The sequence below is a fragment of the Apus apus genome, chromosome 5, assembly GCF_020740795.1.
Source record: "Apus apus isolate bApuApu2 chromosome 5, bApuApu2.pri.cur, whole genome shotgun sequence".
Lineage (NCBI taxonomy): Eukaryota > Metazoa > Chordata > Aves > Apodiformes > Apodidae > Apus > Apus apus.
The window spans coordinates 25105379-25131621 of NC_067286.1; the positions used below are offsets into that span (position 1 = coordinate 25105379).

Here is a 26243-nt window from a genome sequence, read left to right on the forward strand (position 1 = left end):
TGGCTCTGCTTTTGTTTTAGGCTGGTAAGGTTTGATCCCTTGGGACACTACCTGCTCACAGCAATTGTTAACCCTTCTAACCAGCAGGTAAGGGAAATGTCAGTACCTGTATTGATGGCCTAATTACAAGATGCTCTACGTACATTAACCCTAGTCTGTTTCTAAGCAGCCTTATGCTTTTCTGAAACCCTGAAAACCCAAAGTCCTTCTAAGCTGAGTTCTGTGTTGCCTTAATTGTCCACACAGATGTTCTCATGTTATGTACAGGGCTATTAAAGATCTCTCCAAAGGGTGTTTGTTTTGCCCTCAGTGTCTCATTAGTGGCGGGACAGATGTCTTGATGGCCATGCTTTTTCAGTTCTGTTGTGACAGTCTGCTACTCAAGGTGTGAACAGTGCTCCCCGTGGCTGCTGATGCTCAAACGCTGATGCTCTGTTCATATGAATCGTGTATTGTCAAGGCTCACTGGCCTGTAGGAGGTCGTTTGGATCCATTAAATGGACTTTGAAATAGTTTCAACTGATTTCTGGCAAGTCAAGGCTTCTAGGAAGGGACTTAATACATCCTTTCATCTGTCTGGGATGGTAGCTGATTTTCTGCTCTTTATTTGGAGGTATAGGATATTGCTGTGAGGTGACTGAACTTTGATTGCTTCCTTCTGCAGAGTGATGAGGAAGTGGAAATCTCCGTGGACAGCACAGAGATGCCACATTATCGTCAGCGTGCTATCCTTCCGTCTCAGCCTGTGAGGCGTACACCCCTTCTCCACAACTTCCTGCATATGTTGTCCTCCCGCTCCTCTGGCATACAGGTGGGAGAGCAAAACAGTGTTCAAGACTCTGCTACCCCATCCCCTCCACCGCCTCCACCACCACCACCTCCGCCTCCAGCCAGTGAGAGCACAAGGGCATCTGTCTATAACAGGCTCCGGGAGCGTGTCAGCTACCCCACAGCAGAGTGCTGCCAGCACCTGGGGATGTTGTGCCTTTGCAGCCGATGCTCTAGTGCAAGACTTCCTTCTTCTCTCTTCCCACACCAGGAAAACGCACCCTCCACGTCTTCTGGGGCCACTGGCACTTCCTTCTCCTCTGTGCAGACAGAGCCCTACCAACCCCCAGAGCAGGCATCTGTAGCGCAGGAGGAGCAGGGGATACTTAACAGGCCCTCTGCTTTCAGCACAGTTCAGAGCAGCACTGCTGGCAACACCCTGCGCAACCTTAGCCTGGGCCCCACACGGCGGTCCCTCAGTGGGCCCTTGGCAGGCCACCAGTCCCGGTACCAACAGTCTGCAAGAGAGATGGCTGCAGGCTTAGGCGGGTCTGACTGGTCCCGGACAGTGCTGAACATGAGCTCTCGGTCAGAGCTGGAAGCCATGCCTCCCCCTAGGACCAGTGCCTCCTCTGTGAGCTTGCTGTCAGTGCTGAGGCAGCAGGAGGGAGGTTCCCAGGCATCGGTCTATACCTCTGCAACAGAAGGGAGGGGCTTTCTGGCCCCGGGGGCTGAGGCGGACAGTGGTAGTAGTGCTGGCCCGAGCAATCCGGCCAGCATCCGTAATGAGCTCCAATGTGATTTCAGGCGATTCTTCCTGGAATATGACCGGCTTCAGGAGTTAGATCAGGGGATTGGTGGGGAGCCCAGCCAGTCGCAACAGGCTCAAGAAATGCTCAACAACAACATTGAGCCTGATCGGCCGGGTCCCTCCCATCAGCAAACTCCACACAGCAGTGAAAACAATTCCAATTTGTCCCGGGGTCACCTGAACCGCTGTCGTGCTTGTCATAACCTGCTGACCTTTAACAATGACACGCTGCGCTGGGAAAGAAGCACGCCTAGCTACACACCAGGGCAGGTCCAAAGCACATTTGAGGGTGTGCCTCCAAGTACCAGCCAGGTGCAGCCTGCAGAGAGAACCGAGGGCAGAGCTCCTGCCTCTAGCAGGCTGCAGCTGGGCAGCTCTTCCACCCCGCAGGAGGAGAGGACCGTGGGAGTGGTCTTTAACCAGGAGACGGGGCACTGGGAAAGAGTTTACAGCCAGTCGGCTTCAAGCAGACCTGGGAATGTATCACAGGAGGCCTTAAACCAGGAAATGCCTGAGGAAAGCTCAGAGGAGGATTCACTCAGGAGGTAAGATATATGCTTGGCCTTCCTCCTCTATTTTTCCTTAAACCTTTCCCATCTAGTCTGAGTTTTTAAATATTTTCAGGATTAAAAACCATTTCTCATGTGGTCATGTGCTATTTATGTAGATGGAAATAGAGATGTCGCATGGATGTCTTTTATAGCTGTCATTGTCATGCTGCACATAGGTGCAGAGTGTCTGTATGGACAAACACCCAGACCTCTCAGTGGGAAAGCAGAATGCTAGTAGAATGACAGGTAAAAATACGGATTCTGGCAGCAGATCTGTGGCATGAACTGTGCTCCTTTTGCTTCCCAGACACTGCAGAAGGGTGGGAACACAGGATGTGCTCTGCTGTCCTCTGTGCCCTATACCACGCACATGCTGTACATAGAGAGTATGCCCAGGGTAGACATGGAAAATTGGGCAAGAGTAGCTTGAACGGCTTTATTGAGTGCTGTGTTTTGTTGAGATTGTAGTCTAAGTTGGAAGAGTTAGCAGTCCCTTCGTTGGTGTTGCCATATAGGGAAAAACAAAGCTCTGTGTGAGCTCTTTGGGCATATACCTTAGTTGCGAGTATTTGGTCAAACATTTTTAAAGTGGCTCCTGCTGACCCTGATCTTGTGATGAACTTGTTGGGGGTGTTCTGATCACTGGAAATTTTAGACTCTGCTTTATTATTTTTTAAGAAGGTGATTATGTTTTGGAAGGATTTGGGATTTTTTAACGCTTCAGATGCATTACAGGAAACAGAACAAGCAGAAATTTGCACCAGGAAGGTAGGACGTGTCTGTGCTTTGTGTGAAAGTGTCTTCGCTGGCTTGTATGGAAAATTCAGCTACATTGGATAGGGTGTGGATTGGATATCCTACTTTGGATAGGGTGTCCTTACTGGATTTCAGTTTGACATCTTCTCTGTCAAGTCATTTGTGCACTTTCAGACAAAAGGTCCAGCCCTGCTCTTTCTCGAAAATGGGTGCTTTGTGCTGTAGGAAAGTTAAAGTTTCCAGGTTGGATCCAGATGTAACTGACTGAGAAGGCTTTTTACACAGAACTGCCTGAGGAAAGGGAATTCTTTTCTCCTTCCTGCAGATAAGCTGATTATACCCAGGCTGGAACAGTGCCTGCCTTCCTTGTTGCTGTAGTTGCATAGCAAATAAGGGGGGGGTGGTCATGAAAATATTCATCTGCTTCTAAATCCTTGCCCCATATTTTTTAATAGCCTGCCATAATGAGAGTCTCAAGTTGATTATATGGTAACTACTTCTTTCTTGAGCCTGGGCTTACCTGACATAAATGTAAATCAGATATCTGCGAGGCCTCTATTAAAGGGTAGAGAGCTGAGAAGGAGCTGACAAATTTAGCTTTAAAATGGCACTTGAATAAGTCTGGCATTATCTTTCTTTTGAAGTAACTGTATATGCTCATAGTGTCTCCACTGTATTGCTAGTTCTCTGGGTCGAGTCACTCTAGTGCCAGAAATAAAGGGGGAAATTACCTTTTTCTTGATCAGGTGGTTGGCCAGTGAGGTGTGGTAGGATCTGTAGATGTCATATTTTCTGTGAGAGCTGTATAATTTAGAAATGGCCTGGGCATATAAGTCAGTCCACCTCAGCATGAAGGAAGGTGGATGGGTTGCTGCCTAACATCTGGAGTTCTGTGATTAAATCTCTTGGTCACTTGGCTTGTTACCCATGGTAGTTGCCTACCTGGTCACCTCTGCAAACAGGAGCTTTTTGCTGAGACATTCATTTGGAGTGTGTAGCTTGATGCATAAGCTTAGTTCCAGAGGAATTCCTGTAAGATTAAACCTCTAGTGAAGCCCTTTTGCAGAGGGTATTGAGAAGCTCATAGGGACTCTTGTTTTCCCAGTCTTCTGATTCTGGTATCAGACCTTTCTCAAGAGTAGGCATGCAGGGGCTTCTGCTTCCCTTTTAAGTGAAGTTAAGGTGTCTGTAGGGTAGTAAGGTAAAGAAGCTCAGAGCAGTGAGCATTAAAGGCTTATGGCAATTTCCTTGAAGTAAAACTTCATTTCCTTTCCTGTTAAGCAGGTTGGATGCACTTGTAGGGAGCTTTCTGAAATATTTCTCCTTAAAAGGAACCTTGTATATGGGATAGTATATCCTGCAGGTGTATTTTTTTTTTTTCTCCTTCTCAAATTAGCTGTTGTATTTTTCCTTACAGAGCAATAACAGGTGTTCCAGCACCCATTTTGATGATTTTTTTGCATACGATGAACATGCTCAGGTCCAGCTTTCTTGTCTCACAGACCTAGGGTGTGCTGCCACAATTGGCAGTGCTTGAACCTCTCCTTTACAGTGGAGTCCAAAATGTCTATTAGCCTTTGCAGCTGGAGAAGCATGCAGACATGTTAAAGGTTTATGAGATGTAAGCTGTGTCATGCTAAAAGTGCTGGGGAAATAAAGGATGGAAGGTAAGCCTTCAAGCCGGGGGTGCACGTGACAACTGCATACAGACTTTCAATTGATGTAATTTTGTGCCTGTGGACCTCAGGTTGATTCTTAATGCTGTGGGATATGAGTATATTTGCTTGTGACCTATTTTATATTCTGTTCTTCTTTGTTTCTCCATTAGATGTCCTCATTGGGCAATTGAGCTCTGTATTCAAAGGCCAGCAGAAAAGATAAAAATTGCATCTGGAAACTGTGTGTGTATGTTCTCTTTCCCTGTCCGTGGGCAGGATCCATTCCTTGACCTGGCTTGCCCAAGCAAGAAATAGCTTGCTGGGAAGATATTGCCATAGAGGATCAATTAAGTTAATAGATAGTTTGATGAAGGCTGTTCCTCTTTTGAATTCTGTTGATGCAGCTATGCCAGCTGGGTAGGGAGAGAATTCGGCTCTTTCTGATGGTGCTGAACTAATTATCTTGGGCTAATCATGAAGGGATTAATAAGCATGTAATGAAGCTATTCCTGACTAACAGCTCTGGCACCTCTATTAGGAGGAACATGTCACTGAGAGGCTCGACACTGCAGCAGTTCTGTCACGCTCAGCTTGGTCTGCAAGTAGCACAGGCTTTGAGCTGTGTGCTTCTTGAACCTATGTCAGCGAGGTATGAACCTGGGGAAGGTTTATGGTCTACCTTAAGCAGAAGTTGCTGAGACTGAGCTTCAGCTTTTCTGAGGTTCTCCAGGCTGATTACATTAATTAAAATGTAAGTTGTTTTTTTTCCCCTGTGGATCTATCTTTGCCTCACTTCTAACATCAAACTCAAAAGAGCCTCAGAAATCCCTGAAGTTGTCAAGTGAAATGCACTGCATAAAATTGGTGATAGAAACTATTGGCAGGATCTGGGTGAAGGAAGAATAACTGAGCAACAGATAACACCTAATTTAATTTTTCTTTAACTTCCTATTAATTAAAAAATGGGTTCAGGAAGTGTTAATACTGTCATCTTGGTAAGGGAAAAGATCCCATGAGTCTTCTGAGCCATTGTTGCTGTGTGGGCTAATTCAGGTTGGGAATGAGAAATTGAACAGAGAATGAAAGAGGATGCTGCTTGTTTGAGGGGAGTGAGTGCCACCTTACTAAGAAAATTACATTAAAAATTCCAGGAGTGATCTCCATATATTTAAGTTCATCAGTTAATGACAGGTACAGTTCAATGCTGTCTAATAAAACTGATCCAGATCTTCAAGTGCCACCTCTTTGACTATTTTAATGTGACACAAGTGGTATCAGCAGAACTAGGGTGTTACTTAACAAAAAAGAACATCCTTTGTTTTTAAATCTAGTGGTGTTTCTTGGTTCTGGCATGGCACCACAGGCCACAGTCTTTCTGAAATGTGCAAGGACCAAATAGTGCCATGTGTATCCTTGTTAACATAGTTCAGACCTTAGTTTGTGAAACAGTCCCTAGAAAGGGGAAAAAGAAATACACAAAGGGAAACTTGTCCTCTTATCATTCAAGATTTAGGTGCTTGTATTATACTAAGGGGGCAATTCTAATCTTGTTTACCTGTCTGTTTTGAGTAAAGGTTTGAATGAATTACTGCAAATGAAAGGTGAGCCCTGTCCTATTGCCAGGCAGGTTTGCATGAAACCTGAGTTTCATGAGGAAATGCTTATTATCCTTATTCTTCTATTAAGAAGCTTTGTCTAGCAATTATGTTAAATTTCTCTAAGCACTCCATTGCACACATTCCAGAGGTCAAATTCTGGAGGCTGTGGTATGAGTAACTTCTGTACCTGTCTATGAATACATAATGTTTTTGCCTTGCCTCACCTATTTAGTTTGGCAGATAAGGTAAGCTATTGAGGTTACCTGAAAATCTGAAAAGTCTTTTGAACTGTTCTCGGTTATGCTTTAGCCATGCACACAGGTAGGAAAGAATGCATGTGACATAGGGGAGTTTGTATTGTCTAGGGACACTTGTATAAACTCCAGTATTTTGTTTGTGAGTGTACACAAGTGCAGAGTCCACAGTACTGTGCAAATAACTAACCTGCTGAAGTTGCACAGCTGACCAAAGGCATTGCTTTTTCATGTGTTTTAGTCTGTTGTAGGCAGTGTGCTCAAGTGCAGACCAGCTTCCCTGGAACCATTTAACAGGGTCCAGGGTGAAATTTGTCTTGCATTTTGCCAGCTTGTGCCTGAGGACTGAGGTCCCTCCTGCCTGCATTTTTGTTATTCATTGTAAACCTAGTCTTCTTTCCTGAGCTAAAATTGTGTGGTGCTTGGCAATCCAGGATTTCCATGTGGGTCAGATGAGAAAGCTATGGGATTTTGAATGTGATCCAGCCATCGGTGCAGCACGTTGCAAATGAGTTTGGCTGTGTTTCCTTTCCTTTAGGAAGGTATAAACATGTGGTTTCACCTGTTAGCCAAATGCAGACCTCTGTGCCCTGCTCTTGTCAGACACGTAAAGGCCCTGAAGTAACACCAGGTGCAGCAGGATGGAAGCGGTGGTACTTGTTCTCATCTGCCTGGGCAGGACAGTGACTCCAGTTCATATCACGTCTGTATTCAATCTTGATGGCCCTTCTGGCAGCACATAGCTCTCTGTACGTACATACAGCTATGAAAAGCAATGCCTTGTCTTTTCCCCTTTGAATTTTTCAGAATTTATTTCATTTCCATATTGCTTTGCTGCCACAAGGGGGTAATGTTGCTTCTGCTCTTTGCTTTCCCTGTCTTCTTGCAGAACCTGAAAGTTTCTCAGCTTCTGTGTAAAGAAAACAAGGTAGCTTGAGGGACCCCACTACTCCTAAACTGCAGGTTATCTCCTTTGTTACCATACATTTGCAAGTTCTTCAGTGTTTTGAGAAAGGCGTGAATGGGAATCCTGAGGGGAAATGGCTGTGATAAAGAATGCAAGCCAGAGAGCAGCTTATCCTTTTGTCTTTTGTGAGGGTTTGGGAAGGAGAGACGTGGATTTCGAGGTGGAGCAAGTATTTTGTCTTTCTGACATGCAAATGCCCTTGATTCAGAGCTGTAAACGACAAGAATTCATCTCGACTTGTTGCTCATTGCCTACCAAGCCTGGAGCAGACCTTTCTTTGCAGTTTGCTCGTCCATCCTCAGAAGACTATTCTATAATATGGGGTTTATTTATGTCAAGAAAGGTTGGCAGATGATGTCTACAGTCTGGGCGGTCACCTTTTCCGCCGGGCTGTGTTTATTTTCTGGTTCAAGTCTGCTGTGAGGTATTACCTAAATTTCTGAGCATTTCCATAAGAAGGCTGTGAATGTTTGTTTGTTGTGTTGTTTTTTTTTCCTAATGTAAACAGGCATGATTTACTCAAGGCCATAAGGGAATGCCTCTTCCTGTTCCAAATTGTAGATAGGATGTTGACTTGTGGTCAAGCTGGCACTGTGGTTAAAGTAGATTGGCAGGGTAGGAACACTCCCATTCCTGCCCAGCAATCTTGTGTGCTGTATGTAAAATGGAAGTGTAGTCGCTTTTACAGCTTGTTTTAAGTTCCTGCTGGAGCCTCAGCTTGCAATGGTTTTTGCTTCAAATGACAAGGCTATTCAGATTTCTGCATATGTTGGCTTCTGGTAGCTTTCTCTGCTGTGTAAAGCACTGAATGAAAAGGCAGGTAGTACTCATACCCTAGCTTTAAAAACAAAACAACCGGAAGATATCCCCTGCTGTGGGTGCAGAGTTGCCTACCAGACAGCTGTTGCTGAAATTTACTGTCAAGAGAAGAGGGTCGTGTTACTCCCTTTACTTTTTTTGGAGGTGAGGGAACTGAAGCAGGAGGGAATTGCCTTACCTAAAGCTATAAAATGCATCTTGTGCTGGGGACAGAACACATACCTGGTGTATTCTGTCTTATTTTGTTCCTTATTTCACAAACCCCGAGTTGTTACTGTTGTGTTTTTTTTTTTTTCCTAATTGCTCGCAGCCATTGTGGCTTGCTTATTGAAGTGGTTAATATCTGTTGCAGCAGTGATGTGTTGAGTTCACCGAAAACAGGTGACTTGAGCAGGAGCAGGGCAGACCTCAGAGCTGGGGAGAACAGAGTACCATACTGGCTGCTTAGACTGCACAGCAGTGGCCTGTGCCAAGTCTAATGGACCTCCTGTTGTCCCTCAGCCAGGTTTTAGGTTCATAGAGGAGCCAATGAGCACATGGAATTGAGATCCACCTTCTAACCTGTAATGCAGTTAGTTCTGTACAGAAGGGGATGCCAGGCGATAGCTCACAAAGCTAGCACACCTCATCAGAGAGGTTATGGACTTTTATACAGGTTACAAGAAAGGAGAAATTACACAAAACTTACTGGTTAGTCATCTTTCAATTATATATAACTAATGCCCTTCTGTGCATGTTCTGATTAGTGGCTAGTTAATGATACAAAGGCGGCCTGACATTACTATGTAAGGTCTCCTCCAGGGAGAATGATTTTTACCATGTTAATTAGTCTTAAGTTACCTTAGGGCAACCCCACTTCCCCCTCTCCGATCCCCAGGAGGTGATTCATCTTGGCAATAGCTGATTCCTCAGTCACATTGTGCTATTCTGCTGTGATTCTTTACAGTGAGGACCACACCACACAATATTTTTTCTCCCCACCCCTTATGTTCAGGTCCCTTGTGGAAAATTTGCTGACTTGGAGTCCTGGCATTTATAGTTTGGGCTTAGTGTTTTGTTTAAATTGTCAGTGTGTGGAACTTACCTGTGTGGTGGAAAGAAGGATTTTCTGGCAACCTTGTACCTTCCATGTGTAATGTAATATATTTGGAAAAGTTTATGCTTTTCTGTTTTTAGGCTTGATAAGAAATAATTCCAAAGATGCTTGTTACATTTTTTGTAAATGGTGGTGATAGAGATGAGTAATATCTCAGTAGTTAGTGAGGAATTAATAGAAGTTACGAAGAGGTTTGCAAGCAGAAACAAGAGGTTGGGAAGAGGCTTGAGAAAGCCAAAACTGTAGGATAGGGAAATTATTTCTGGAAATGTTAGCCTGAACACACAGGAATGAATGAAGACCAAATTTGTCAGGGCCAAACAAAGTGAGGTGATAATCTGAAGGTGACATGAACATTTAGACGTCATAATTAGTTGTGGTGATGTGTGGGATGTGCAGGTTGTGGACAAACTTGACAAATATTTTTTTGACCTTTTCTAAAAATGGAAAATACCAATTAGTTTTATCATGAGAATGTAATCGTAGGCTGGACTGTAGAAGAGGCTGCCATGACATATAAATGGCCAGTTGATGTGTATGTGAGTTCTGAGGTGGTTGCTGCCATCTTTCTAGGTTTATGGTTTTTCCCAGACTGAGCCTGCTGTCTCTGTGTGGGCAGGAAACACTTTGTTTTACTGACATGTTAGAAGTTAGAGCTCTTGAATGTGCTAGTGGTTGTAATGTAGAAGAGCAAGTGAAAGAAGTCCCTGCTTTCTTGCACAAAGATTCCTCCTCTTGCCTTTGCTGGTTTCCTGATTTAAGAATAATGTAAAGGTTGCTAGACGCCTTTTACTTAACTACTGAGAGTTGTGGGGAACGATGCCTTGTGCTTTTTCTTGCAGTGACAATCAGAGGTCCACTCTCTGCTGCTGAGCTTCCCTGAGTACTTGGAACTCTGAGCATGAATGGTCTGCATCAAACTTGCAGAGGCTTAAGCCTTCTATTCCTTTTCTTGGCCTGAATGTAAATATACAGCAATGATTGTAGCACACAAAAAGAGAGTCTTTTACCCACGTTACTTTTGCAGCAGCTTGTCTTGCAAATTTAAGCAAGTACATCAGTAATTCTTAGTCAAGTACCATAATAGTGTTTCTCCAGTCAGGTCACTCCCCTTCTCCCACCTCTTTTTCGTTTTTTTTGGTAGTTCAGGCCTAGCAATGAGGAGTTCACCTGTAAAAAAATAAGTAAACTTTGTTTCTCTACACTCCAGGAAATGGAAACTTTTCTCTCTACAGATGTCTGTCTATGGGTTTGTTCTGGGACTTTATGTTCATCTGTTCTAGCATAGCAGCAACGGGACTTGTTGAAATTTGATTCCAATGATGTTTCTTGATGAGGATGGGAGAGCTACATGTTTGCAAGCTGCCTTACTTTTTTGCTTCTACTGAGAAATAGTGAGATCTGGAGTTTTGGTGGGTTATTTTGTTAGCTGCTTGGTTTTGTGTTTTTTTTCTTTTGAGGAAGGCCTGTATGAGATGACCATGCAGCACATGTATTAGATAAAGACAAATTGCTCAGAAGTTGAAAGACAGCTGACTTCAAACAGACAGATATTTGAGGATACCATAAAACATATCAGGTCTCAGCTTTTCTACAGACAAGGAAGAAGTGTGAATAGCTTAAGTCTCTTGAAAGCCGTCTTTTGTTAGGTTGTCTGTCTCCTGTGGTGTCTGCACATGGCTTCCCTGCAGCCTCCTGATCAGCTGCTGCAGGGTGTCCAGACAAGCTCACTTGACCTGAAACAGTTGCTCCTGTTCCCATTTTTTACTTACATGCATTGAGTCATTGTACTTGTAGTGTTCTGTCTAGGAGATGATAGTCGCAATTAATTATGGTCTTTGACATGCTTAAACTATCTAGCTGAGTTTCCTATACTTGTTGTCTAGCTTAACAAAACAACCTACTTTGTTTTGATTTTGTTTTCCTTCTGCAAGAAACAAGTTAGAAGCAGACCCTCAGACCTTCTATTTCAAGCCTGCTTGCTTGACTAAAAGCTGTCTGTAACTTTCTTGAGTGTGGGAAGGAGCTGCAGATGTTGGCAGTATAGTGTGCTCTGGCTTTATGCTAATACAAGCCCTTAATTGTTAGATGTGCAATCACATATATCTCATGCATGCACTTATTCCTCATGCTTTTTATAAATGCATGCAGCACCGTTTGCCTGTGAGCACAGTGCCATCATCCGATTATTTGCTCCTTAATACAGAAGCTGGGCTGGAGAACTTGCAGTAGAGCAGCATGCATCTCCTCTCTGGGCCTGGAGCAAGAGGAGAGAGGGACCTGTGATCTGACTCAGTAATACAACTGTAACCAAAGTAGTGATGACTCTCTATTTCTCCACTTGAGCTGTTCTCCTCTGTTGAATAGCTACATGCATTTTAAACATTTTCCACATACATATTGAACTGATTGCGCCAAATGGCTGGTTGTGTGATGATGTAACTGACCCCCCTCCCTTGCTCTTCTTGAGAAAGCACCTGCTGGAACTGAAGGCTGTGAATAAACAGGGTTCATTATCTGCCAGGAAACTGACTCATTTTTCTGTTTGAAATACATTTATATAAATTCCTTCCCATATCTTTATGAAGTGGGGTGAGTGTCTGAACTGCCCTGCTGATCATCTGTTGACCTGACTCTCTTCATTACTCCAGCCTGAGCAAGAGCATTTTAAAGGAAGTGACTGATGTGTGGTGGGACCTCTGTTTTCATAGCTTTAGAAGCCTATGGAGATAACAGTATGGCTTCTGCCCCCTCAGGAAAGACACCTCCTCTTCAATTCCCTATGGAGAAGCAGGAGCCCTATGTAATTATCCCAGAAGCTGACGCAGATCTGTGTGCGTGGGTAAGCAGAGATTACTGCTGTCCACACAATCTGTGGAGCTGGGAACTCCCAGAACAAGGAGAATTTGAAGCATACATTTTACATATGAAGGTAGGTAGAAGAGCCCTCAGAAGAGCAAAGCGGTCTGCAGGCTGAGGGAGTTCATTTTGTTGGCTATGTTCTGGACTAGCTTTCAGGATTGTTTTCATAACCATAATGACTAGCAACATACTCTGGCTGAATTTCTGACATAATTGCATGTTAAGGTGGGGGAATATGATGAGGTACCTACCCCATTCTGAGCACTGGTATGTAACTGCCACTATAGAACAAAATAGAGCATACAGTAACTTGTGCTGATTTAATTTTTTTTCTCCTGTTCCACCCCCTCAAGTTTTGCCCCTGCAAAATGAAAGTGTAAGATCTTTTGTTATAGTTGCTCTTGACCTTTTTGAAGTCTATAATGAATTTGTGCTTCCTCTTCTTATTACAGCCCCCCTATCACTGGGGGCTGTATGATTAAGACCTCTGCATAATATGTCAGCAAGTGAAGTAATATATTATCTAACAGTGTGACTTTGGGTCCACTTAAAAAAATTTGTCACCTTTCTCAGAGCCACCGACTACTTTTCCTGTGATGAGGTCCAAAAGTGCTGTGTAGCTCCTTCAGCATCAGATAGTAAATGGAAGTTGAAGTTCCTAGTCCAAGAGTGGAGATGGAGTAATAGCACAATTCATCATGTGCCGTTTACTTTCTAGTTAAACTGAAGCAGCTAAACTCTAAAGGGTTAACCATGTTCTTGAAACTCTGCTCCTAGTCTTGTCATTAGGAGAATTCAAATCCCAGTGCTTGCTTCTGCTGTTTTTATTTTAAGCTTGAAAATGAAACTGGTGATAGCAATAATGTTTTTCTGTTTGACAAGAACTATGAAACTTTTATGGAAAATGAAGCTACTGAACAAAACACTTGGTTTCTCCTTATAGATTTCAATTTGCTCTTTGAAAGTAGGCAACACCATACAGTTATGTCTGAATTTTTTTTTCCCTATTCTTCTGAGGAAAGGGAAGGGAAAAAAAAAAAACAGCCAGTGGATTGAGTTGGTTGAGATTTTTGTTTAGCATACTTTTCCAGTGCTCTGTTGAGGCTAGAATTGATCTCCAGGAATTAATTGGCCTTGATAGCAATTAATAATTGAGTTTAGGATTTGATGGAGTGCTCTTGGGCAGTTGGAGAACATTCAGCTGTCTTTATGCTTCAACTTTCTTGTTAGCTTTAGGTTAAACATTGCCCAGCTGTAAGAGGAAGATGACTGAAGGGAATCTAGTTTTAAACTGTTGCTATTCTTTACATTCCTATGAGGAGCTTGCAAGAGCACATCCATAGGAATGAGCACTCAGGAGAACTGACTGCCGGCTGTAATTTGGAGAGCTGAAAAACTGATGTAATATGAAGTAGTGCAATAATTTCACCTCCAAATGGGCAGTAGGGAATATAAAAGCCTTTTCAGGGAAGATATAAAATGAGAGGAGGAAACTCAGAGAAGCTGCCAGAGTTGTCAGTAGGCTTCTACTTCAAAGATTAATGGCAAATTGCTCTGTCTTAGGCCGTCCTCATAGCTGAAGGCTGGGACTGTGGGAGGGGCAGAAGTGCTTCATTTTAATTGTTTGCTCTGGTTGTTGGTGTGCAGCAGCAGTTTAGGAGGATAGCAGCTGACTGAACACCCTCTTGATTTTAAGGAAACTAAGTCTCACTGCTGTTTCCTAGCACCTTCCTTTTGGATGGAGAGGAAAGCATGCCGTGACAACAAATGTAAGATGTGGTGCAGGAACTGCATGTCCTTAGAAACTGCCTTGGTTTAGTAGTCAGGGCAAACCAAAATACAGAGAACAGAATTGCCCCTATTACTCCCCCCTTCCACCTTCCTGGGAGAAGACAGAAGGGGAATAAGGGAGAGAGACTTCAAGATTGGAAGTTAAAACTAGAACTGGGAAGGCATAGTAACATGTGGGATAACGATTAAAAATATCTATATGTATACAAAACCTGATTTCAGTGGTTGCGGATTAAGTGTCTGAAAGTCACTTGTGGCAGAGCTGACTCAAGAAAAGGGTCCAGGGCTCTTCCCAGCAACTGAGGGAGTTGGATCTTGCAGAGCACGGTGGCATGAGCCTCCCTCCAAGATGTCCAAGTGCAGGAAGGATGAAGGGCACAGGAAGGAGCTGACTTTCCTGCCTTCTTGGCTTTTATAGAGTATGGGAGGGAATACTGACGCTCTCTGTTCTGCCCCCTGGATCCTCTGCGTACCTAAACGACACCTCCCCTCTAGGTCCTTGTACTGATACCATAAAATTAGCCTGTCCCCTCTCAAACCATAATAGAAACTGTTACTGATAAGTTGAACTTGCTGGTTTAAGTATCTGCTCAAAGCCTGGTGAGATGAATCACTCAGCCCCAGGAGGCTTTTGGTGGTGATCCTCACTCCCCTGGGGAGAGTGTGGGTATAGTCTGATGGCTGATGTGCTGTGAGGAGGTTGTTTCATGACTTTTTTCCCCCCTCAAGCTGCAGCTTCTGACATTCAGCTGCTTCATTCCTCTGAAATTTCTGTTTTCTGTTTGTAGTGTCTTGTGCGCGTACGCTCTCTTACTCTCTCTCTTGCCAAAAGGCATCCTGTAACGTGGACCTTGCTTTCTTTCCCCCCTCACCAGCGATTGCAGCTGTGTGCAGACCCAAGGTAACAGGGCAAGTGTAGAGTGACTATTCCATAGCTACTCATGTCTGGCAGAAGAGGAGCCTGCTGAGATCTCAGTGCTGCAGAGTAGAGACAATTTATATCTTCATGTAGTAGTTTTAATAATAATAATTAAAAAACCCACCACCAACAACAAACTGCAATCCCCCACCTCCTATTTTAGCAAGCTGGGCCAGAAGCATCTCTTAGGATGAGCAGAGTTAATCTTCATCATTGTTGCATTGACTGACAACCTGGAGGATGATAATGTGTGATTTTTAATATATTTTTTTTCCTGGGGAGCGGGGGAGGAGAGTGGAAATTGCAGTTTCTCTGCTAATTGTACTTTAGATGTCATTTCTGACAATTTCATATTGTCTAGACAGAGACAGTGGAGCAATTGCTTTCACAGAGCCTAGTGTTAGCCTGTTACATATCTGGGTAGCAGAAATGGGGGGGAAGGGGGCATTGTGAGAGGAAGAGAGTTCTCTTAAGTACCAGAAAGGATTCAGGAGTCAAGCATGATCTACCAAAATGTTTCAAAAGGAGATGCTCTCTTTTTGCATTCTTCTCTGCTGGAAACTTGAATATTTAGTGGCTAATAGTTCCCTGTAACAGAGCTACATCTGTTTATTGATGGATTATACTTATCCAGAATTGCTCCTCAGCTCAGCGTTTACTGTGGTATGATATTGGGCTACCTTACACTTTAGGCTCACTGAAAACAGTCTTGTGTCTCTTCTGGGACTCTGGGTGGCAAAAGCTATGAATGTGGCACCTAAGACTTGATAGAGTGCAGCATGACTTTAAAAACATTTATGTGTGCCTTCCTGGGGGATAATAGGTTACAATAGCAGTGTCGCAGATGGGACACTTCTTGATGGCTATAGCAGTGTATCTATTATTGAACATGTTTCTCAGGACCAAACATATTTGGATCTGTAACTTTGGCCTCAAGAATGAGTTAGTTAAATAATAGATTTAATTTGTGTTTGGTACTCTGCTTTCAGTACAGATACTGTTATTCCCTGGAGAATTAAGCACAGAGGGTCCATCTGGATCTCATAAGATTGCATGTTGCCTTGTTTGGGGTTTTTTTGCCTACTGTATGTATTTATAGCCAGCTGTTCATTGCTCTGTGATCTAAGAGGGCACAGCTGTATGACAAATAAGAATAATCAATCAGGCTTATAATCAACTATAGCTTTTAATGGTTAAAGTTAACTGAGTTATCTTTGTCTGCCTGATCTGAATGTGGCCCTAGTGTGTGGCTTACATATCTCAGTGTGAGATAATGCAGGAGCCGAGTTTGGCCTTTGCAGGCTTGGAAGGCTCTGCTGGAAAGGTCGTCTTAGCTGAGACCATTCAACTCTGTCAATACAGCCTCAGAGAGGGTCCTGGGGACAGTGTTTAACAGAGTGTGTTAGTCATCCTGCTTCCCACAACCTTGTAGCTACTAGTCTTCCTAAAGAGCCTGCCTGGTGAAGGAGGTGCTCCTAAAGCAGCAGCAGGTCCTGTTGCTTCATGGGCTGGGGCTGCAGGCTGTTCAGGTAAAATCACAGGGCGATGAGGCCTGAAGGAAGTCTGTTTACCCAGATACCTGGCCATCCTGTGGCTCAGGCAACTGTTGGTTTGTGTTTTACTGAAGTAAACACATTAGTTGTCATTTGAGGTGCCAGGTGCCTGGTGTAGAGTAAGGCTCTTCAAGTATTTATTTCAAGAATCGGGTGGGCTGTAGAGGTGAGAACTAGATTCCCCGAAGTGCTGTTCCTGAGCCAAGCAGAGGGATTTCTGGCAGGCCTATACCAAGTTTCTGCAATGTGTGCCCTGCTTCTGCTTCCACATCCTTCTAGTGCCCTCTGGTTGGTACACACACATTTTGATTTCCCTCAGTGCAGCTGCAGGTTGCTTTCTGAAGGTGATCCCTCTTCTCAGCCTGTCCAAAGGTCAGAAGAGACATAGTTGGAGAATACCTGGAGACTCCTTTCTAACAGAACATGCTGGGCCATCTTCCCTTGTGGCTCTGATTTTGCTGTGTCGTTTAGTGGATAGACCCTGGACAGCAGAAAAAGAAGGTGGCATCTGTAGTGTATAGATGCCAAGACTTTTGACAGGGGTGAGGAATTTGGTAATTTGTGTGTGTGTGTGTACATTATCAGGACACTGTAGGCATCGCAGAGAAATGGTGTCAAACCAGTCACTTGAATTGTGTGTAGGTTGCTCACACCTTTAAGGAGGCAGCTGCTGTTTCTGCAGTTGTGGCCCTGCCAGGCTCTGGGTGCTGTGGGAGCTCTTTCTCCCCAGTGAAGTCCAGTGATTAGACAGGATGGTCCAGTGGGGTGGCAGTCTCAGCACAGCCAGGCTTCTTGCAAACTGCTGGTTTTGGAGCGCTTTGCCTAAGCAGCTCTGAAGAGCAGACTTCTAAAAAGCATGTTGGCATTGCAATGGCTGTAACCCATGCTCTGAACTCTGAGTTAGTAGTTTAGAAAGTGGCCAGCCAACTTAATAAATCCCTTCTGCTAATTTTAATCTGTCTACCTTTCCCCCAGAAGGAATAAAAGCAGTTTATATTTACATTATGCAGGTGATGAAGGCACCATTTGTTCTGGATTAGCTGTATTTGCATATATTGACTTATGTATTTGGAACAGGAGAGTGAGTTTGGTGAGGCAGGATTGAAGTATGAAAACTTTCTGGGGAGCCAATGGATTCCTAATATCTAGCAGTGTTGAAAGCTAGAGCTTTTGACTCAGTAAGCTGGGAAATTAATTAATCTCAAAGTTTAAGAGATTTAATATCTATTCTTGAATAAGACATATGGTTGCCAAGCAACTTTGTGCCAGAGAGGACAGGCTTTCTTCTCTTCTGTAGGGTCCCAGTGCTTTGCAGGAAGTGCTGAATCTCTCGAGCTGCCACATGCCTTTCCAAGTAACTGGACCAATCTCTTGCCATTTTCTATATTATAGTTTTCTAATGTAAAATGGAAATATTTTTTTAATTGCTAGAAGGCTGTGAAAAGTTATCTTGAGAACCTGAGAGGGGGATGCTGCTGGATGTCTCATTTACTTTTCTACTGTCTTTATATAGTTAGAAATGGGAAGCTGGATGTGGGTTATATGTTGTCTTTCTTCCTGCTTGCTGTGTTGACCCTTGATGTCCTGCACTGCAAATGCTGTGAGTTAAGGGTCTGGGGCTTAGACTGATAGGTTCAAATCTTTCTCCCCAATTGCGTGTGTGCAAGTGAATAGAACAGATGTGGTGTTGAACCTGTTCGACTTTCAAACCACAACAGTTTTCATTTAAGTTACAAAGACTGGAAAACAAGATTTAGCCTGAGTTCTGAGGCAAAAGGACTTGAAAAGGAACTCAGCAGCCTTATATAAACTTTGCCAGTTGATTTTTCTACTCTCCATACCCACCCCAAATCATCTCTTGTTAATCTAATGACTGCAGCAGGCTTGAATGAGTCAGTCTTGAAACAATGCCATCCTGTGCTTTATGACAAGAAGCTAGATAGAGGTGTACGTAGAAGCCAGGGTGGAGGACGTGTTCCTGCTATATACTTTGGATTCTGCTGCCTTCGTGACTCAGACTTGCTTCTCACATATTCAAGCTGTCTGGCTGCATTTGCATACATTTACTTCTTGGGTGAATATTTTGTATCTCTCGCTGTGTTTGGTTAAGATATATTGGCAATGAACTTTATTTTGATAGCTGAAAACATCTCTCACTGAGCCTTGAGACGAAGTTTGAGTATTGTACTGTGAATAAACTCCAGTGGTGCCCTCAGAGTCCATATGCCGAGCCGTGTTCTTTGCTCCGTGTTCCTTGGCCTGTTCTCTGTGAAGCCACCTTTGAGTAAATAAGAATTTGACAGGTTGCCAATGCAACATTGTTATTTATGGACCTGACAAATTGGGATGGCTTGTCTCCAAAGAAGTAGCATCCTTGTCTTTCTCTTTAGACTTGGAAGCAGGTTTGGGACAATTCTTCTTTCTCACTCAAGGTGTTCTTTGTCCTGTGCAGTGAAAATACTAGACTTTGAATAGCTGTGTGGTGAAAACAGGCCATCAGTGAGTGGTTCAGTATGTTGCAGAATTCTCTGCACTGATCTTAGAAATAGTCTTAAGACATTTCTGAAAGTAAGGCATAAACAGGGGGGATGTTCCTGATTAAAAAAAAGTCTTTGACTTTGCAATTTGCTTTTCCTTTCTAGGAGGTTACTGGAGTCTTCCCTCATTTCATTATCTCGCTACGATGGAGCAGGGTCCCGGGAACATCCGATCTACCCAGATCCAGCCAGGTAAGAGCTAAATGCAATCTAATGGCTTTTAAGTTTCATAGACAAAAGCATAACTTTCAGCATAATTCATTGAATCCTTAGGGAATGCTTCTAATGTTGGGCCCATCTCCTCCTCATTGACTTGCCAGGGGGAAGGGTGCAAACCACATGAAAAGGTGCTGGCTGTTAAGTCTGGAAGAGAATGAGAAAAAGAATAAGAAATTGCTGTTGAAATAAGCACAAGGATTCGTGAGATTATTTAGGGTGGAGAACACGAGGTAGCAAGCAGGTCCGACAGTAAATGAGATCATATCAATAAATTTGAAATCTCTTTTGAAGAAAAATGAAGAATAAAACAGAGTCTATTCAGGAGTAGTGGAGAATGCAGTAAAGTCAGTTATGAGTTGTGTGTGAGCAAGGCAACATGCTTGGAAGAATGGAGTGTCTCCATAAATGCATCTGTATGAGAGAGCATAACCAGGATGTTAAGTATATTTAACTAAGAACAAAATACTGACAATTATTTCTGAAGAGTCATGAATCATTGACATTAGACATAGAAACACCTGTAGTGCTGTTTAATCTCCAGAAGAGGTGGGAGTGTTTCAGAGGACTAGAAAAAGCAAACATGGCAAAGTTATAAAAAATGGAAGGGAGTGATCTTTGTATTTTCTACTTAGTGTATTAAGAGAGCAACAGATGGGATAATATGACCCATAGACTCTGTCAGAAAAAATTAGAAAATCGTGAGCAGCAAGCAGCTCTGGAAGCTTTCAAATGATAAATCGTGACAAATAAGCTTTCTTTAGGTAGCTTTAACAAAGCCATGAATGAGGGAAATACAGTAAGTGTAAAATATGTCAGATTTAGCCTCTTACAGAACTTCTGACATAGCTGCATGGACTGAAGGCTACTAGGATTTGCCATAAAGGAGAGTACAGGAATACCCGTGTATGAAAATTATATATCTAAGTCGTTGAAGGAGGTTTCTTTTTTACATATATTTAATTCTTTTTTAATTTATATTCTTTTTCTTTACGTTAGTAGCAACAAAACCTGTTTTTTTAATAGAAATTATGCTCTAAGTACACACTCTGAAATAAAAGGCTCTATTGCAAACTGGCCATGTGGTATAATTATGCTGGTAAATAGCTCCTTGCTAACTCAATAAAACCTTGTAGATGAGAAATCTTGTATTAGGCTTTTTTCCATTTATTATAAAGAAAGTCACCTTGTACGTAAGGTCATTGCGAGACCAGCCTTAGGTAACTGCACAAAGTCTCGACAGCTGCATGTCAGAATGATGCTGATAAATGTAAAAACTATTGCTACATGGCAGTTGATTAAATGACAAGTAAAGGGATTGGTCTACCTGGAGAAATGGAAATGCTATTTTACAAGTGTTAATTAAAAGGTATTAGTACATTCAGGTCAATTTATGAATACCAAGAGCTAGAAGTGCACCATTCCTCATTTCTGGAATGTGTAATCCAGAGCAGGCAGATTTATTGATCAAAAATTGTAAGAGCTGATTCTGGCTCTCTGGGAGCTGCCTTTTAAAAAAGCAAGGACTACCTGTCTGGGTTACTGAATTAATTATTTTGTTCTTACTGTCAGATCTCTGCTATGGTGAAGCTCGATAAAATGTATGAAAAGGGATCACTGCCTGAGACATTTCTTAGCATAATAAAGTAAAAAGTATTTTTCTACTTTAAGCCATTTTTGAACTAATGTGATAGTTGAAATGTTTTTAAGTTGTGGTAGAAGCTTGAGTTTATATGGAGCTTTGGAAGATAAATCCACTTCTTCTAAGAGGGTTAATTTGTTCCAGTGTGACTCTCCTTCTCAGAGGATGAGATTCATAGATGCATAATCAGCATAAGCTCAGAGTTTGAGTGGGGTAAGATCAGTCTCTTCCTCCATAAACCTTACTGATTAGCTAGGCTGGTGGGATCTTTTTAACTGTTCTTTTAACTTGTTAGAAATTGGGGATGTGATTGAAAGGAGTGTTACTGCATTTTGAGGGTTTTTTTTATAGTATCGTAAGTTTGTAACAGAAAGTTAAGACTTTCCGGTGTTCTTAAATAACAAAGTGGAAAAGTGAAGCAAAGGTGAAATAAGCACATACCTTATATGTCTGTGTGTTTACATATAAATGTATCTCCTTAAGACAAAAGCGTCTTCAGTGAAGTTGGGTGGTATTTTTTTTGGTTGTGTTTTTTTTTTTCCTCTCTCTTTTTTAAAGCCTCCATAGTGTGAAGAGTTTGTTTTTAAAACCGGGTGTGTGTTGGTTTTGTTTCTGCATCTGATGTCTGTAATGGTGCTACATTTGAATAGCCTAGGTCAGGAGTGAGGCAGGGAGAAGATTTTTTTTTTTTAAAGCTCCTCACAGTAAGAGTGAATATTCTGTCATAGACTGCAGCAGTCTTTCTCAGTGGCCTTGCTGAACTTCTCAAAGGTCAGCTTGGCTGTTCTGTCATTCTCCATAGTTCCCTACCTACTGAGCTCAGAAAACAACCCACAGAGGAATCAAATACAGCTGTCATCAAAGAACACCTATATTATTATTTTTAAAAAATAGAAATACTAAAAAAGATTTTCCCAGACTACATATAGAAAGCATCACAAGGGTGTTTGGTAGATATGTCTCTAGAAAAAACAAAATCTGAGCTGCTAGAAAGGTACCTGGGGAGAGACCCTCAGACTGAATGTTGCCTGTGAGTTGAAGGCTTAAGTGGGATGGAAGCAAATGAGTTGGTGTCCTACCATTATTGCCTTCAGCTCAACGATTAGCGGTATGTATGTCTCTGTAGGTATGACCAAGGAAATTAATGACAACAATCGAGCCTTAAAACGTCTGCTGGCTGAGAGACATTTAGAGGTGTGAGCTGTAATAATATCAGTGAACATTCTGATCATCAGCATCAAGACAGGGTTGATAGGTGGTGTCAGTACTTTTGAAACATTAGGAAGCTTGGGAGTCTGCACCAGCAGTACACTGTTTTTTGGATGCAGATATTTCTATAATGAAATACGGCCGACTGGATTGGAGATCTGGCTGAAGCTGAGGGCACTGTGGTATGTATATGTAGTGGATATCTCTTGGTTACTCATGATGCCATTGGGATCAAGATACTTTAATTTTACTAATGCTAGTAAAAAGTTCTGTCCCTTAGCTCCTCTTCTCACTGGCCAGCCAGCGGCACTGGGGGGCCTAGAGAATTGTGTGGCCTCTATATGACATGGTTGTTGGATGAGCCAGAAGCTGTTCAGTTCTGGTTTGGCACTGCAGTGTTTCTCCCACTCAGTGCCTTGTGTGGCAGCATGACCTCTCCTCAGAACTATCTGCTCCGGTAAATAGGGTCCAGTCACCTCAGAGACTATGCTGAATTCTTGTGGCATTGTCAAATACACCCTGCTGCCCCGTGGTTACAGATTTGGTTTAAGAATTATTGGGTAACCTCTGGTTTGCCATGGTTTTCTTAGAAGCACAGATGAGAAATAAATGGACTGTTAGCCTGCTGTGACTGGTGTGTGGTTTGCCAGCTGGTATTACTAACTTTGGTCAGGGTCTGATGTAGTTGTGTTGAATAGCTGAATGAACTGAACATGAACATGTTTCATGTTAACTGGTGTTTTTGTATGCTGCTTTGCAGCCTTTTCCCTCCACGACAGCTCAACCTCTTATGCTGGCTCTCAACTCTCATTCTGATTTGTGTCATAGCTGTATTCTGAAGACTGATACAGCCTGACAAATACTTTTTTTTTTTTCCCTTTTTCTACCCTGCACACACTCATCTGCAAAGATTAATTCCTTAGTCTATTGCTTTGAATGTTTCTTACCTGCCCTTTTATATTTTACCCCTCACACCTTTCTCTCTGTGAATCAGAAGTAAGCTTCTTGTCTTCTCTTTGAAAATCTTTCTCACAGTCTATCCAGTCTACATACCACGTGCTGTCAGGAAGCAGAAAATGGTATCTTGTCATCCATTAAGGCCAGTCTTTATTGCCTAGTCTTTGTTGTTGGTCTGGCCATTGTCATTGTGTTTTTTCTTGTGATGTGCTGCGTAACTAAAGAAGAATAAAAGTCTGTAAAACTCATTCTTCATATCACTTCTGTAAAACTCTCCCTAGGTGTCATATTAGCAAAGAAAAAAGTTTCAGTGGTTACACTGCTGGACTGCTGAGACCACTGTTCGTGTTTTCCAGTGTTGCCTTGTTTCTGTGTTTCTTTCTTGTTCTATGTGCACAAATGCAGTAGACTTATTTTTAGGTACACAGAGGCTTTGGCTTATGGAAAAGACCAAAGAAGGGAACAGCTCCTCATTTATGAGTGCACTGTGATAATGCCTTGCTTTTTCAGACTTGTCCTATTCAGTCTTTAGAGGAGTAGAGAGAAGTGCTGTGTTTGTACCTTGAAGCCTTCTACGTTATATAACCATGCACAGCTTTAACACATCAAACAGTGCATAAAAGATACAGGAGGAGTCTGAAAGTGTGGTCCCCCTTACCCTTTTGCTGTTTATTAACTAAGTTGTTAGACCCCTGAGCCTGTAGTCTTCTGTCTGCTAAACTTGCCTCTTTACCAAGATGGCAGCCTAGTCGTAGGGTACAAGGAGCTTACCTTGAGGAAGACACTTCTCATTTTATGTCTACATCGCTTCTAATTGCTTCTTTCTTGCCGCCTTCTTTTTTGCTTGTATCCCCTGGATGTATGGCAGAGGGAGATTGCTTGCCCTTGATAGGTGTCTGCAACCAAAACAACATTAGTACAATCTATCCCTAGAAGAATTAGTGTATTTCTTCCATGCTGCTCTAGGGAGCAGCTCTTGAAGTCCTAATAAATGTAGTTTTCCATTTAAATGCTACTTTTGGGATAGTAGCAAAGCACTTTGTCAGACCTGGTCTGAGTGTTTGCTGCTCATGCTATTGTGGACCTGAAACTTACCAATATATAAACAAAATCTTATTCCCAGTACATTTGGTAACTTGAATAAAAAAGAAGAAAATCAAACTCATGTATGGAATGGGGTGGGAAGGCAGAAGTTAAAGGAATAGGCATTTTAATGTCTAATTACCTGGGGGAGGTTGCTGTCATCTCCCTTTTTCTCCCCAAATTAGAGTTCACTTCCAAACAAATAAGGTTACGGAAATTATTGTTTGAGCATCTGAGGTGTCTGAACTTCAGTACTGAGTAACTGTGCCACAAAAAGCATCTGTTAGGAGCTGTGGATAGGATAGGAAGAGAGTGTGTTTTTAGCTGTTTAGCATAAAGGAAGAGGGTAGTACTGGAGTGCCTGGTAGCTGATGCAAACAAGTAGGAGGTTAATGCATTAGGGAGAATTAGGAGTTAATTGCAGAGGAAGGTTTTTCTTTTGGGTGGGATGAAAGACTTTTTAATGCTCCTCTTAACAGACATTTAGTGAATCTGAAGAAATTGCCACTATATGAAATCCCTTCCATTTGGATTACAAAGTAGTTTAAGCTGTGAAACCTGTTTTTTCCTCCTGCTTGATACTTCATGGTGCACCTGTTAAGTAGCCTCAAAACAGCAGCACCTTCCTTCAACGTTTGTTTGGCGTTGCAAGCAGAGTTCATATTGAGAGTGGGATTGATTCTTAGGGATGCTTGCTGAGGTTAGTTGTGTGAACTGGTAATAAATGGAACAGTGGGCTCCAAAGAGTCTGTGCTGTGGATGAGTTTTTTGTCTATAGGTATGATGTAGTGCTTCTGTTTGCACAACACGAGAATCATGTGGGAGTGTAGCATATTAAGGGAAAGTTACTTCTACTTGCTTGCTTTATTTACTTTGTCTTACTCACGAATAAAATGCAAGCAGCCAATTTTGTGATATGCTATTACTGTCCTGGCACTTGGAGCTCAGAAGGAAAACTGAGACTGGCTGTCATTCTGTACTTGTGTAACAAGTGTCCATATATATCTGTCTTGTTCAGATTGTCTCCTGCTGCATATTATGCTCAGAGGATGATCCAGTATCTTTCCCGGAGGGACAGTATTCGACAACGCTCTATGCGGTACCAACAAAACCGTCTCCGCTCTTCCTCCTCCACTTCTTCCACTTCAGAGAACTCGAGTCCGTCTGTAGAGGGAAACGATCTGGAATTTGAAGATTTTGAGTAAGTGTGCATGCTGCCTCGCCCTCTTGCTTGAGTATGTTAACAGAAGACTGCTTTGTGGCTTCCTGCTGTTCACCAATCAAAGGCATCACAGGCCTCCTGTAGGAACAGCCTAAGTCATTCAATCAATAATTAGAGCAGTGATTGCTACAAATAGGTCTTGTCATTTCTGTTATGAAAATGAAGAATTATTTAGGCTATCTTCAGCACATCAGGCTATGTCATCAGATTTAAAAGGCTGGTTTAATATATAGAGGAAGAGTATTTTTCTTCCATGGAACAGATGGGGAGCCAAAAGATTATGAGAGCCTTCAAATGTTCAGACAGAACAGGAAGCACTAAGAGGCTTTGCAGGACTGACTTATTTGGTCTAAGGTTGTAGGACACAGCCAAACATGTTCTGTTACATTTAATCTCTATCTGTACAACTTTGTCAAATTACCTGAAGTTCTTGGGATTGTTTTGTTGTTTGTTTTTTTTTTTAAGACTTGGTGATTGTCAGTCTGTGTTAAGGCTTAGTTTTCTGTAAGGAGAGCAAATGGCCTCTTGTGTCGAAGAGAATATGACCCTTTTAGTCTGTCTTCAGTAATTTATTTTTAAATATGGTATTTTCCCTGAATACTTTTAGTATTTCACTGTGTTTTTTGTTTTGTTTTTTTCTCCATTTGCATATATTGTGATTAAAACACAGGATGATTCTGAGCATGGCCATAGAAGTAGTCTGTGGTTGTAGTGTGTTAGGGAGGATTGATGGGAGCTGTGAACTTGAAAATCTGGGCTTTTATGTTGCTGCTGCCAGTAGAGGATGCTGTCAATTTTGCTGCTACATAGCTTTCATGTTCACTTGCTGCAGTGGTGCGTACTTGAGATAGCATGTTGTTAAAGCTCCATGTCTCTTGTGTCAGGGTGAAGTCTGTTTATGAAGCACACTGGTAATGCTAGCTATTCCCAGAAAAGCAAAATATTAATCTCTTTCTGCCTTTTTATGCGGTGGT

The 26243-nt window shown here is 42.4% G+C and overlaps 1 protein-coding gene across 5 annotated transcripts in view; it reads left to right on the forward strand.

The window, feature by feature from the left end:
* Positions 1–26243, forward strand: part of AMBRA1 (autophagy and beclin 1 regulator 1) — a 134879-nt gene that overhangs the window by 13555 nt on the left and 95081 nt on the right. For 4 of the 5 annotated variants that reach the window (XM_051621731.1, XM_051621728.1, XM_051621730.1 and 1 more), the window contains exons 6-9: positions 21–87; positions 665–2124; positions 19046–19132; positions 25066–25248. In XM_051621731.1, the coding sequence (XP_051477691.1) occupies positions 21–87; positions 665–2124; positions 19046–19132; positions 25066–25248 (1797 nt within the window). The remainder of the gene's footprint in view (positions 1–20; positions 88–664; positions 2125–19045; positions 19133–25065; positions 25249–26243) is intronic. The other variant, XM_051621733.1, reaches the window with a different exon arrangement.